The sequence below is a fragment of the Aspergillus terreus genome, genomic scaffold, assembly GCF_000149615.1.
Source record: "Aspergillus terreus NIH2624 scaffold_8 genomic scaffold, whole genome shotgun sequence".
In the NCBI taxonomy this organism is placed as follows: Eukaryota; Fungi; Ascomycota; class Eurotiomycetes; order Eurotiales; family Aspergillaceae; genus Aspergillus; species Aspergillus terreus.
In genome coordinates, this window is record NT_165931.1 from 681,801 (window position 1) to 695,419 (window position 13,619).

The 13,619-nt window shown below is 53.2% G+C and overlaps 6 protein-coding genes across 6 annotated transcripts; 4 read left to right on the plus strand and 2 right to left on the minus strand.

Moving 5' to 3' along the window:
- Positions 1-2,812: 2,812 nt before the first annotated feature.
- ATEG_05875 (uncharacterized protein) lies at positions 2,813-4,117 on the plus strand (the record flags this gene model as incomplete). Its single annotated transcript, XM_001215053.1, has 1 exon — positions 2,813-4,117. The coding sequence occupies one exon, from the start codon at positions 2,813-2,815 to the stop codon at positions 4,115-4,117; it is 1,305 nt and encodes a 434-aa protein (XP_001215053.1).
- Positions 4,118-4,649: 532 nt separating this feature from the next.
- Positions 4,650-6,453, plus strand: ATEG_05876 (Smr domain protein; the record flags this gene model as incomplete). The annotated part of the gene is made up of 2 exons (XM_001215054.1): positions 4,650-4,679; positions 4,771-6,453. 2 exons carry the CDS (start codon positions 4,650-4,652, stop codon positions 6,451-6,453), a joined length of 1,713 nt encoding a protein of 570 aa, XP_001215054.1.
- A 558-nt stretch (positions 6,454-7,011) lies between these two features.
- On the plus strand, positions 7,012-7,508 carry ATEG_05877 (peptide-methionine (R)-S-oxide reductase; the record flags this gene model as incomplete). The annotated part of the gene is made up of 2 exons (XM_001215055.1): positions 7,012-7,066; positions 7,135-7,508. The coding sequence occupies 2 exons, from the start codon at positions 7,012-7,014 to the stop codon at positions 7,506-7,508; spliced, it is 429 nt and encodes a 142-aa protein (XP_001215055.1).
- A 343-nt stretch (positions 7,509-7,851) lies between these two features.
- On the plus strand, positions 7,852-9,881 carry ATEG_05878 (stromal membrane-associated protein; the record flags this gene model as incomplete). Its single annotated transcript, XM_001215056.1, has 5 exons — positions 7,852-7,960; positions 8,087-8,255; positions 8,315-8,359; positions 8,427-8,529; positions 8,592-9,881. 5 exons carry the CDS (start codon positions 7,852-7,854, stop codon positions 9,879-9,881), a joined length of 1,716 nt encoding a protein of 571 aa, XP_001215056.1.
- A 623-nt stretch (positions 9,882-10,504) lies between these two features.
- Positions 10,505-11,894, minus strand: ATEG_05879 (putative integral membrane protein; the record flags this gene model as incomplete). The annotated part of the gene is made up of 6 exons (XM_001215057.1): positions 10,505-10,893; positions 10,947-11,014; positions 11,067-11,440; positions 11,496-11,563; positions 11,646-11,682; positions 11,742-11,894. 6 exons carry the CDS (start codon positions 11,892-11,894, stop codon positions 10,505-10,507), a joined length of 1,089 nt encoding a protein of 362 aa, XP_001215057.1.
- Positions 11,895-12,756: 862 nt separating this feature from the next.
- ATEG_05880 (uncharacterized protein) lies at positions 12,757-13,282 on the minus strand (the record flags this gene model as incomplete). Its single annotated transcript, XM_001215058.1, has 2 exons — positions 12,757-12,822; positions 12,956-13,282. 2 exons carry the CDS (start codon positions 13,280-13,282, stop codon positions 12,757-12,759), a joined length of 393 nt encoding a protein of 130 aa, XP_001215058.1.
- Positions 13,283-13,619: the final 337 nt, after the last annotated feature.

A 13,619-nucleotide genomic window follows, 5' to 3' on the forward strand; every position in this document is an offset into this window, starting at 1 on the left:
TGTGACCTCCTGATACCCTTTACAGGTTCTTTTTCGGCTCTTTCGACTGGCTTTGGTCCCCTTTGTTCACCTCCTGTATCAAGGACGTGTCGGTAGGAGTTAAAAAATCCGACTATTGTCGGCAATTGCACAGCGGGCGACAGGATCCTGCATCGGCGTTCAAGCGAGGGATGATCCACCTTCCGTCCAGCCTCTTCTCCCTATCACCCCAGGCTATTAACATGGCTTGTTCATTGGATATCCCGGTCATATCAGAAGTTCACAATTTTGACTTGTGTCGAGGGGTAGCGACAGTAGGCCCTGGTAAGTTGATCCCTACGAGTGCCTAGAGTGAAGGTCATACTCTAGACATGGTTTCTAGTGTGTGGCTACGATTGATTGTCTAAGGACAGTGCAGCTGCGTGCATCAGAGCTTACTCTGTAGACGCAATAGCTGAGTGCTTCACAGGTTGAATTAAAGGACGCTGTCATGCACTTCTATATCGGTCAGCAATGTACGCGCGCACGTAAATCTCCTCTTCAGGTTGCGAACCGGTCTGCTCACGAAGAACACGTCAGACCTTCTATTCTATCGGAATACTAGACTAGCTGAGTTCGCAAATTTCTAGTCTATGTATGCGCTATTGATATGATTCTGGTGGGTGATTCAATTGGGCTCCACAGGTGCAGAGATATATATTTCTCCCGGGTGGGCCATGAGATATGTCCGATATGATATAGAATCAATGCACCAACTTGCAATAGCTGATGCTTCCAGGTCAGCGCTATTGAAGTTTTATCATTATTTTGGATAGCAGCGTGCTCCCTATCAACTGGTCTACTTGAAAATCGACAAGCATTGTGTTCTGAAACAATTGCGGTCGAGCGCATGCTCCATCCCACGTTTTCTTCAATCCACACAAAGCATCCGGGACATTGTTAAGCTTATGCCTATTATTAGGACTACCTGCTATGCTCATATCTGTTTCCTACGATATGGATGCAAGATCCAGGTAAGGCATAGAGCTAACCTTGAGGCTATAGGAGCGCATACAAGATAGCGGATGTGTGTGACGGCCTATTCCATGCCTATGCTCCGCCGTGTGTTTGTTTACTTTTCACTTACCCTCCAATCCCTTTCATACTTCGGCATTGGAAGCCCTGGACAGCGACACACCGCAGTACTACGGAGTAAGTCTCCGGACCCTAGGAGTGGAGGGAAGACAATAGCATTGCGCAAGAAGTATCCTCACGACGACCTACCTTTTCCGGTTGGCCTCTGGTATGTTCACAAACATGCCTCTCATGCATGACAAGACTCCCGATGGAAGAGCACGAAAGCAAGGCCTGAACGGCAGTCTCTTCGCAGGTTGAAGGACCGGAGAGTTCCTCTCCAAGGCCAAAGAGTCTCACAAGGGGTACCTACGTGTAGACACCACATTCTCCATGCATCATCTCGAGTCGGGTGGGAACACAATCCCTGCGATGAACCGGGAGGTCCTGAATGCTGTATCACGTTGATGACCAAGGAGCCACAAACGAATAAACGAATCCTCTGCAAATGTCAACATTCGTCGGAAGTGGGCATCCATACTCTCAATACTGTCTGTGACGTCTGTCCGACAAGGCAGTCGATATACCTCCGTAGGGCTGTAGAAGCTGTACTGGCTGGGCCTCTGCGTCAGTATTTAATGGCACAGGTCAGTTGTCTCGTTTGCAATTCGTCTCAACCCGGATTCCGCTCGAGCAAGTACTATTGTCCGCAAGGAAGAAAGGGGTCCTGTCAGGAGGAGGGCGAAACGAGAGGAGAGTTTGCGAGTAATCCAGGGATGCCGATCCACGCTATCCTGAACTGAAGGAGGGAAAACATGATGGGCTGTGGTTCTCGATTGGTCATATGTATGTCATCTCGAAGAGGCAACTGGAATACCATATCCCTTTTTCACCCTTGGGTGGCCTGGGCACTGTTCTTTGTGCATGATTGGGTGTTCTGTCCTCCATGTAGGAACGCCTTTCTACCGAGAAAATGCCATGTTATTGTTGGCGAACCGCCCTTACAGATGGCTCAGCTGTGATAGAATCCGAGGCACGGCAGCATCATGGAAGGTCTGCAATTCCGGAGAAATTTCAGACTGCAACACGCATCTGCCGGTGTGTACCTCTGCAATGGGTGGAAACTCGATCAAGGAGTGCATTACCAGTCACATCCCATTCCACTTCCTCTTTGGGCTCCGACTATAAACAAGAAGCATTCCGTTCGTTTATTCCCCTTCCTTTTGTTTACACAGAGACAGGCAGCTTCGACGGTTGTACAACATGATACGACTATTCTATATCAAGTTCTACCTTTTTGTAGGTATTTAGCAAGAAAAACAAAGCCAGGATATGTGGATATTCCGCCACACAGACCTGTAGAAGAAGAACGGGCAGACTCGAACCGGCAGATCATCCATAGTCAAGAAGCAAATATTGTCAATCTTCACCCAATTGAGACACTGAGAACGATAATATGCCGCTGCGGCATTCGGTGGATGGCTCTCGTCCGAAGGGATGGAACGTACGTCCGACAAAAGACAGCCGAAATGAACAGTGTTGATCTGTTTATGCAGGAACAGATGCTATGGGTTTGTTGATCGCCCACAACACCATGCACCTTTAAAGCTGGATGCTTTCGTCACCGTCACGATTCTCCTTCAGAAACTTTCCCTCCATATTTCATTTCCTTTTCCCCAAAACTTCCGCTCGTTTCAATACACCAGCTTGATCTGGTCTCTCACTCGTTGCACTCCTTAATTACCTACGATCCTTACAAGTCAAGAACAAAAGAGACACGATGAAGTTACATACTGCTGCTCTCATCCTGAGCTTTTGCGCGACGACATTCGCCGCGCCTTTGTCTCAGCGGCCGCCCGCCGGGCCCGAGCAGGGCGATGAGGCTGCGGAGCCCCAGAATGGCCAGAACCAGGATCAAGGTCAGGGCTGGAGTCCCATGAGCATGATGGGTGGTCAGCAGGATGGCAGCAACCCCATGGGATCCATGATGGGAGGTGGCCAGGGTGGTCAGGGCGGAAACGCCATGGGGTCGATGATGGGTGGCCAGGGAGGACAAGCTGGAAGCCCAATGCCCTCGATGGGAGGTAGTCAGCAAGGTGGAAGTTACCCCATGGGTTCCACGTTAGGAGGTGGCCAGCAGGGCGGCAGCAACCCGATGGGCTCCATGATGGGTGGCCAGGGCCAAGGCGGTCAAAGCAACAACCCCATGGGATCCATGATGGGTGGCCAGGGAGGACAAGCTGGAAGCCCAATGCCCTCGATGGGAGGTAGTCAGCAAGGTGGAAGCAACCCCATGGGTTCCATGATGGGAGGTGGCCAGCAGGGCGGCAGCAACCCCATGGGCTCGATGATGGGCGGCCAAGGAGGACAAGGTGGCGCTAGCCCTATGAACTCCATGCCAGAAAGCCAAGGCAAGGATCAAAACAAGAGATCCGAGTCTGGCAAACCCGCTCCCCAGCAGAACAACCAGCAGGCGAACCCCATGAGCTCCATGTTCGGCGGCATGATGGGTGGTGGCCAGGGCGGTCAGGGTGGCCAGAAAGGCGGTATGGGAGGAATGAACCCCATGAGCATGATGGGCGGACAGGGCCAAAAAGGTCAGGAAGGTGGCATGGGCGGTATGAATCCCATGGACTTCATGCGCCTGTTTGGTGGCCAGGGTCAGGAGAAGAACGCCAAACCAGCACCTGAGCACAAGTCCAACAAGCCCGCTCACGAAAACAAGCCCAAGGAGAACAAGCCTGCCCACGAGAACAAGCCCGCTCTCCCCAAGGACGAGAAGAAGCCTGCGCCTCCCGCTACCGCTCCTGAGAAGCAGGGTCAGAATGGCCAGCAGGCAAACCCAATGAACTCCATGATGGGTGCTGGCCAGGGCGCTAACCCCATGGGCTCCATGATGGGCGGCGGCCAGGGTGGTCAGGGTAAGGGTGGAAACCCCACGGGCTCCATGATGGGAGGTGGCCAGGGCGGAAACCCGATGAGCTCCATGATGGGTGGCGGCCAAGGTGGCCAGGGTGGCCAGGGTGGCATGGGAGGCATGATGGGAGGCATGGGAGACATGGAAGACATGGGCGACCAGCAGTAAGGTACTTCATCGCCTCATTTTCGAGTTGTTCTTTCGTGATGCGGCCTGGACTTAGCCTGCCTATATTCGTCCTTGTCATTTTTTGTCAACTATTTGTTTCCTTTTTTGATGACGGTCTTCGTGTGAGATGCCTTTGATCTGCTATACAAAGCCAATGGGATTGACTCCTGGACTTCAATTGCTGTTCGATCAGTAGCGCATGTTCATCGTATGGAAGGGCTAGTACTCCTGTAAATGATTGTCTGCGTTCCATGACAGCTCGATATTTGGAGTGATGTTCAGCTGTCTTCAATTCATACATCGATCATACAGAGGGAAGTAGACCATGTAAGTCGTCTCCGTGGACGATGGATGGATGTTGTAGTGGAGGGATTATGTCATCAGCGCATATCAATCCTCCCACGCAGTGACAATGCCAACGCTTGGTCCTTGCAACCACCGACGTCTTATCCTTATTATCAGCTCGAAGAATTTAGAGACATGCCTAAAATTACTATATCCAACTGCAAACATACGATACTGAAGCAATACCATGGTTGAAAAGGCAGACTGCACATGGAGCGTGAGTCTTTTTTTCCACCCTGGCAGCGAGTCCTACAGAGATACCGGGTTCGGATTCAGAACGTTGACTCCTAGACTGTACCTTGACTTAGGATCTCGAAAGAGACTATTGTCCACCTCTAGACCCTGCCTTGTTTACAGCGATTGCCTCCGACTTCGACCTCACCGATGCGGCCCAAATCCAGCAGCTACGCGACACACTGGATACCTTGAAACTGTCCGCCTGGGAACAAGAAGATCTACCCTTTGACCCCTCAGGAACCAGCGGTCTCTCGAATACGAACAGTCCCGAAACGGATGCCGTATTATCCGAACGAAGTGCGTCACATAACGGCACAGTACGGTCAAGGGGGACGGATATCACCTGCCTGACGTCGGAATTTTCTGCCATCACCACAAGCGACAGGACGTCAGGAAGCGACAACAATGACCGGTCTGTCTCTCAGCGTGTCTCCTACACTATCGGTGCGGATGGCTCCCTTTCCCTGTCCGGGGCCACCGAGGAAGATAAGATCGGATATCTGATGGAGATGTTCCCTTCCGTCGATCGTTTTACCGTACAACATACACTGAAGAAGTCTCATGGAGATGTCGACCGCTCCATGGATGTTCTTCTTAACTTCACCTTTTTCGACGAGCAGCCTCCGAGTGACGATGATGTCAAAGTCTCCATTCCCAAGGGTGTCGATGGGTTCGAGGAATATTCGAGCGAGGATCCTACGAGGAAGAAGGGTCGCAAACGCAAGCCCAAAAACAAAAACGCCCGAAACACTGGCACTACGTCGCCTTCATGTTTAGATGCTTCGCGTGCTTTGCCTTCCAGTGACGAGCCCCGTGCGATTAACAAATGGGATGCAGCTCAAAAGGATGTCGACTTCGTTCACTCACGAACGTCGCCCGTCCTAAAGAAGGAGACAGTCAAGTCCGCATATCATGCAAGTGGTGCATCGTTACCCGCCACAATCCGATCACTGGCAACGATGCACGCGCCCAAGTGTGAGGACAACATTAATCAGGACCCGGTCATGGCAACTCAAGTGGCAGAGCTTCTTCAGGAGTTTCCCTCTACCCCCACAACGTTACTTGCCGGGATGCTCCAGATTACCCGAGGATCGACTTCAGCTGCTAGTGAACTGACGTCTGCCATGGTCACTGCACCCGTTGCATTAGGGACTCCTCAAGTCTCCGAGATCATCAAGATCACCGCCTCGCCGCTAACCCTTGAATCGGATGACGAGCTTCCAAAGCGGCGAACTACTGAGTCGCGAACCACCCGGGACTATGGAAGTGCAAGGAGCTTTGCCGAAGCTCATTTTGCCGCCGGCGCGGAGGCTCTCTCGAAAGCGTCCGTGGCATATCGTCGTGGCAAGTCCGATCGATACATGGGCGGCGCCGCCGCATACTATTCAGCCGTTGGGCGGGATCATCTGGAGCGGGCCAAACGAAATGCGGCCGCGGCGGCCGATGCATTGGTGGACTCCCAGTCCACAGCAACTATGCTAGACCTCCATGGAGTCTCGGTGCAGGACGCCGTTCGGATCACTAGTGCGAGAGTTGCGGAATGGTGGGAATCTCTTGGAGATTCCAAGTTCATGAGAGGAGGCGGTAACCCAACCCGAGGAGGTTATCGCATTGTCACTGGCGCCGGACGGCACAGTCACGACGGCACGTCTCGCCTGGGCCCGGCCGTGGCGAAGATGTTGGCGCGTGAAGGATGGAGAGTAGAAGTCGGCGAAGGTGTCTTGACAGTTACAGGCATGATTCGACGTCGATGATCTACGCTATTTGATTTATCTGTTGTTGGTTCCCAAGATACCCATTGCAGCTTGTATTTAGCAAGAGCGACCGCCACTTTTTGGATGATTCTGATTCTTTTTTGGATTATCTGACCACATGTATGACTCTGTCTCTTTTTATTTATATGTACATATTCCCTGTCTTATTTTCGGCAGAGTGAGGCAAAGACTGACTGATGACGTAACACCCCGAGCCTCCATGATGGCGACAGTTCAATCTGGCGCATCATCGAGATCTTCACATCACGTCTTCCTGTACAAGAGAATACCTACAGATTTACGGTCGCACAACTAACCCCCACTTTTCCACCCTCAGCTTGCCCCATGAGATTCCAGGGTCTCTCCGCAGCCCTCCGCATTGTCCGCAAACCCCTCAGAGATCGACCCGCATTCGCAATCACCGCGGCATCTTCTCGATACTTCCGCCGTCTGCCCCTCCCGGTCTCCGGCGCAACGGTTCTTAAGGCTGCCCCAGGGATTCCGTTTCTGAGCTCTTTGTTCGGATCCAGTGCAAAGGCACAAAGTGCGAGCGCCGATATGTCTTACCCCGATCAGCGCAGCGACGAGGAGTGGCGCGCTGTTCTCAGCCCTGGTTCGTCGTTATGTGCCTTAGAGAGGTCTTGTATTCCAAAATTATCAACTCGCTGATCAAAAGAATAGAACAGTTTCGCATTCTTCGCCAGAAGGGCACGGAGCGTCCTGGCACCGGCGAATATGACTCCCATTATCCGTCCCAGGGAGTCTACACCTGCGCCGGCTGCAATGCGCCCTTGTACAAAGCGTCGCATAAGTTCAAATCTGGATGTGGATGGCCGGCGTATTTCGATTCCATCCCGGGCGCCGTCAAGAGACACACGGATAATAGCCTTGGTATGGAGCGGACGGAGATTGTGTGTAGCAACTGCGGGGGTCATTTAGGACATGTGTTCAAGGGCGAAGGGTATCCAACACCGACGGACGAGAGACATTGCGTGAATAGCGTCAGTCTGCGTTTTAAAGAGGATGGTGATGGAGATGCGAAGGCGAAGGCATGATGTATGATGTATGCTGTATAGTGTGGATTGGACGGAAGCGTATGGGGATGGACAGAGCTGTCCTTAGGGGGGCATTTTGCCCTTTGAATAACTATCCGGGCTTCTCAAGTAAATACATCTATGAAAATCTTTCATCCCAATCCTCCAGCAAGACATAAGTCTGTCTGATGGGATTCGTTTGCACCTCTGGCTCAACCGGCCAGCCGGACCAGAAAAGGTGCGCTGCCTGAGGCCACACCGCATCCGCCACCTGGAAACAACGACGGCGTTTCAACCTCCGTCTTCCTTCCACTCACCTCCTCTACTCACTCCTGTGTCAACCGGCTCCCTTTCTGCTGTGGTTATGTCTCGCCGCGCGACCCCGTCTCAGGCTGCTCAGAACCAGCAGACCATCAAGAACCTGCTGAAACTCGATTACAACAAGACATGTGCCGACTGCAAGCGCAATAAGCGTGGGTCCCTCCCCTCCCCCTCCCCCGAAGTCCCTTGTTCTCATCGCCTCGGACGTATCACAATCGCCGTGCATGTACATTTTCTGGGTCTTCGAGAAAATGATAATTGACAATGCTCACTTCTAGACCCACGATGGGCCTCCTGGAACCTTGGAATCTTCATTTGCATCCGATGCTCCGGTATTCATCGGGGCATGGGTACCCATATCAGTCGTGTGAAGTCCGTGGATCTCGACTCGTGGACCGATGAACAACTCCAGAGTGTTTTGCGCTGGGGCAATGCTAGAGCCAACAAGTCCGTCTCGCCAATGACTCCTCAATTTCACCATGCGGATACTGACTGGTCTTGGGCAGATATTGGGAGGCGAAGCTGGCCCCGGGCCATGTTCCGTCGGAAGCGTGAGTAGACCATCGCCTGCAAGCCTGCGACTATCGGAATTGGCCACTTACGAAACTGCGCTCACAGAAAGATTGAGAATTTCATCCGAACCAAATACGAATCCAAGCGGTGGGTGATGGACGGAGGGATGCCCGATCCCTCTACTTTGGATATCGGCGATGACGACGTTGTAAGCTCGCTACAGGTCTTCACCACATGGGATCATAGCTGACAAACTTTCTCTTGCCCAAGCCGCTTGCGGTTGTCCAGGAAAAGGCAAAACTCGAACGTTCCGCATCCCAGCGAGTCGCCACAGCGAGTCAGCCCCCCGCGACCCAGCGCCGCCAACAGCCGTCCATCGATCTCTTCGGCGATGACGATATTTCTCCCCCAGTTCGCCCGAGCACTACGGAACCTACCGCCCGCACTGCACCGCCCAAGCAGCCCCAGTCGGCGCCCAAGCCGACCCGTCCTGGAGACTCGTTGCTTGGGCTTGATTTCTTTGGCAGCGCTCCCCCGGCGCCTTCCAGTCGCCCAGCGAGCACCGTGTCGACTCCTGGCGCTCCAACGGGAATGTCTAGACCTGATCTGAAACAGTCTATTCTGTCCCTTTACTCGAAGCCACAACCAGCTCCGGTCCAGCATGAGCGGACTCCGTCATTCGGAGACTTGGCATCTCCTACCCCCCAGTCGGCATCGTCTTCCAATATGGGTGGTCTTACCGACGCTTTCAGTGGCTTGAGCTTCCCGTCGACCACTTCCCCGCCGCCCTCCAAGCCGGCCGAAAAGCCATCGCCGTTTGCCAACCTGACGAGTTTCGCAACCACAAAGTCCACACCTGCAGCGCCCAAAGTTTCCTCGCCGACTGCGTCTGCTAGCAGTGGTATCGGCGGCGGTGGTCTATTTGAGAGCCTTACGTCTCCTACGATCCCCGCAGCCAAACCACAATCGCGTACGACATCGATATCCTCCAACGGGTTCGATTCGGGATTCACCGGTTTTGCATCTCCACCGCCCACTAAGCCGAACCCGCCCCCTTCGTCGTCAATGTCCAACGACTTGTTCGGCCTTTCATCTCCTCCTCTTTCTACAACCAAGACCTCTCCACCGCCACCGCCAATGGCAACGTCTCCCCAACAGGAGTTGAAGTCAGCATTCAATTTGAGCAGCCCTGCACCCCCGGAACCCAAGCCCAGCGTCGCCACATCCACGGCCTCTGTTGCGAGCGCGCTTCCCGCGAGCATAGATCCTTGGGGTGGTAATGCATGGAGCACACCGGACCCTGCTCCTGCCGCGCCCCCGTCTTCTTCCATGATGAAGGTTCCTGACACCTTGACTGCCAATGATATTGGTGGCGGCTGGGGCAGTACCGGCCCTAAGCCCGCACCTGCTGTGACTGCAGACGAAGACTTTGGAGGTTGGGCCAGTGCGGCACCGGTCCCTTCGACGGCAACCACCACCACGAGTACCACGGGCGTTTCGACTAAACCGGCTGGCGGGTTTGGCGGGGCTGATGACTTATTTTCTAATGTTTGGGAGTAGTTGCTAGTGCTACTTCGTTACTTTCTCTCTTTGTTCCACCAAATGGCACATAGTTGGTGTTACATATTAGACTTGAGCGCCAGTTCGCAATGTAATTGTCTTAGTTCATGTTTCTTTCGCATTTGTGTCTGGTTTGCGTCACAGTCACATTGGCATGGGATGGGCTCGCTGTGGACTTCGGACTGTAGATGTGTTAAGGCATAATGATTAAGCGTTGCACTGTGTGCAGTTACTCATGACGAAGCAAACAGATATCCGATATACCGGGTTCAGACTTCACTTCAACGCTGTACACAAAGATAGTCGTAGGTGTATTAATTTAGTAACATTTTGTTGTCATGAATATCGTACAGGATAAATCCAAGGAAGCCCCTCGCCGAAAGAGTGCAAGCAAAGATAGAGGTAAGAAGAAGGGCATCATAACGGACACAAGAGGGAATCAGATAGTGAAAGAAGAGGCGTATTACAAACAGAGATCGAAACAATCCAGTCGAATAAAATAACAAGGAAAGGGGGTCATAGGAAAGAGAGCTTGAGAACCGTCGTGTCGATACATACGTACATAAATAGAAAAGGCACCCCACGCCCAAGGAAAGGAAAGGAAAGGGAAAGAAAGGAAAACCCTAGACCAGATGCCGCACACTCGACGCGTCATCGGTATGCGACGCAAACTCCTGCGAGACGATGGTGGTGACCTTGATCTCGCCGGGGGGATGCTTGCCGGATTCCTTGCTGCTGGTGCTGTCGGGGCGGGTGAAGGACTTCATGGTGTAGTCGGGGGCGGCGACGGAGGCCGACGTTTGGAAGTGGTTGGTCAGGTTGTGAGTGCTGCGGCTGCGCGCGGGGTTGTTGCTCTTGGTGTGGTAGTTGTAGGTGTTGTAGTTGCCGCTGCGGGTGGAGAGGAAGCGCGGCAGGAGGCGCGAGATGAGGGCGCGCGTGCCGGGGAGACAGGCGCAGATGATGGCGACGTTGCATTCCACGGCGGACCAGGTGGCTGCGCCGGGGTTGTCGTCTATCTGGTGGTTAGTGCATGATGTTGTATTGGGGCGGGTGGAAGGGACGTACAGGTTGGGTCTGTGGAGTTGGAGATGACGAGGAGACTCTGAAGACGGAGGATACTCGTGACCAAGACACTGGGGATGTTAGCTGGGGGTGACGGACGGTGGCGGCGCATGAGGCACTCACAATGCGCCCAGGGCAAAGACGGCCATCAGGGCGATCTTCTGTCGGCGGGGAACCTGGAGGTTCTTGAGGACCGGCATCGGGTAGACCAGGATGAGGATGTCGGTAAAGATGTGGATGGCCGAGTTGGAGAACCAGAGGGCCTTCTTGTCCAGACAAAAGCCCTTGACCGTGTCATCCCAAAATTTCGCGAGCGGGAGGCAGTTCAGCCAGGCGCTGAGGATGGTCCATGTACCGTACACGCCGAGGAAGCCGATCAAGCCCCAACAAGCGAGTCGCATGCGTGGAGTCGAGAAGACACGCTTGTATTGGAGGAGGATGGAGGCTTTGGTCACGATCAAGGTCGTCTGATAGATGGGGACCGACGCCCAGAAATACTAGATGCCCGATGTCAGCGAGAGTCGAGCCACACGAGCATGATATTGCACGCACCTTCATTTGTTTTACATAGACGTCATGAGGAATCTTGTCGAGATGCTCACCCATGAGATATCTAACCTCTGGAGGAACGTAAAGTCAATACAGTTACAAGTCTCGGCCTTATCTAAAAGGCGTTGGGCGGGGGACGTCAGCCACACGAACCTTGGACGAAAATAGCAAAGAAGGCCCAGGTGAAGACCTATGTAGATGACTCATTAACAGCCGATACCTATCTTGCTTCCCCAGGCTGAGACATACAAGAGAAACCAGAATGGTCCAGTCATCTGCACCCATCTGCTTCACGATGAAGGCTCGGGTGTAGATGCGGAGAATCGTGAAGAAGGTGGCCAGGCTTGTAAAGACCGCGCTGACGGTCAGAGCGTGTTGGCCTCGTGGCGTCCCTATAGCCATAGTGCTAGGGTGATGAGACAGCAAATGAAGGGGAAGATGTCAGGAATGGATAAGGAGTGTTGCTACATGGACGTGTGCTTGTCCCCGGATAGTGCGAGTTCAGGATTCGCCTAGGCGGATGAGGCACATTTCAAAGGAGTGTGGGTAGGTAGGAACGAACGAACGATGGGGTATTCATGGAGAAATAATAAAAGTGCGAAGCTTGACAGGCAGCGAGCCCCGACTTGAAGGTGGCTAAGGGTCAAATAGGACTAAGCGTAGAGGGGTGGCACGGAGAAATAGACACTAAAGAGACAAACAGTTCCAATAATTCCATCCCAATGGATCGTCATTATTGGGTACGCTAGTCGGAATAAGAACCGTCCGATACTTTCGAAAAGATAGACCAACGACCGGATAGGGTCAGGCTCGTCGCGAAAGAGGAAGCTGCTGGTGCGTGAAGTTGGTTCAAAGAAAAGGTCGAGCATACAATCCCGACATAGTGACCCTTGGAGACCGTGTGGCAGTGGGGGATCCCAAGACTGTTACTGTTCGCTGCCTGGACGGTGGACGATGAGGCACTTCGTAGAGATCCACGTGTGCTTACTGTAGTGACCCTCTCGGTGAGGGCTGACATTGGTTCATGCTGAACACCAACCGGCGACTTGCAGCTCCAGCCGACGGATCCAGCAATCGCCCGGCTCCTAAACCACTGGCAAATGAACGCCGTATTCCCGGGTCCGGGGACTACTCCGTTCGAACTTCAGAAGACAAACTCGTATCATTGAACTGCGACTATCGATTTTCCAAGGCGAGGGGTGGATCCTAAGTTTCCGTCTCGGTGAGAGCATATGAAGCTCGAGAATAATTGCCTGACAAAACCTTACTCTGCGGTTGAAGATATCATGAATCTTCCGGGGATACTGCCCCCTTGGTCCGAGAGCCCCATCTATTGGCATCGATCAGAGGGGCACCCACATCGACATGCGTCCGATCCCAGCAGAAGCAGACGGTCAAAGTCAACGGAGGGGCAAGGACCAGCCGGAGGGAGCTCCGCTTAGAAGCCCACCACCTGATCATACGAGCCCAAACGATCTAACAGAGCCCGTGGCGGTCTTCGCGAAGTCCATTTGGGTAAGTAACCTAGCCGCTGTGGGTCCAACGGTGTCAAAGGCGAGGATGCCGCCTTGTTCATTCGTCAATGGGTTTGTTCGATACATTAGCGTAAAGCCCGCCGTGGCAAACCATGGATCGAGCGCTTTATCGAGTTCGGGGAAGACCCAGAGGTAATTTCCTCCGTCATCCGAGGGAACCAATCCACGAAGTTTTACAGCAATAGTAGTTGTGGAGATCGATCGCGGGAAGACCGAGTTGGACAGAAAGCTCTCAACTTTGGTCAATTCTGACATTTCCGAGACGGCTGTGACATGTGAGGGGGAGGAGACCCCTGGAATTAGGTACCAAGTTGCATCACTGACAGCCGCGAACCCTGGTTCATGAAGACAGCACGACTTGGATAAGTTGATGCTGATCGTCTCTTGGACACCGGGTAAAACAAGATCAGGGTGCAGGTGCCAGTCAATTGGGGGGCGTCTGGTCACCGAGGGCGAGACTCGCCTAATGTTAGCGTCGGTAGTGGTTCAGAACAGGGTACGTACTTCCCCACTCGGAGAATTGGAGCAAACAGATTAGTGCCGCCGATCTGTATGTGTCTGGGTCCCTACTAAGGTGGCAGGGTTCCCTTTG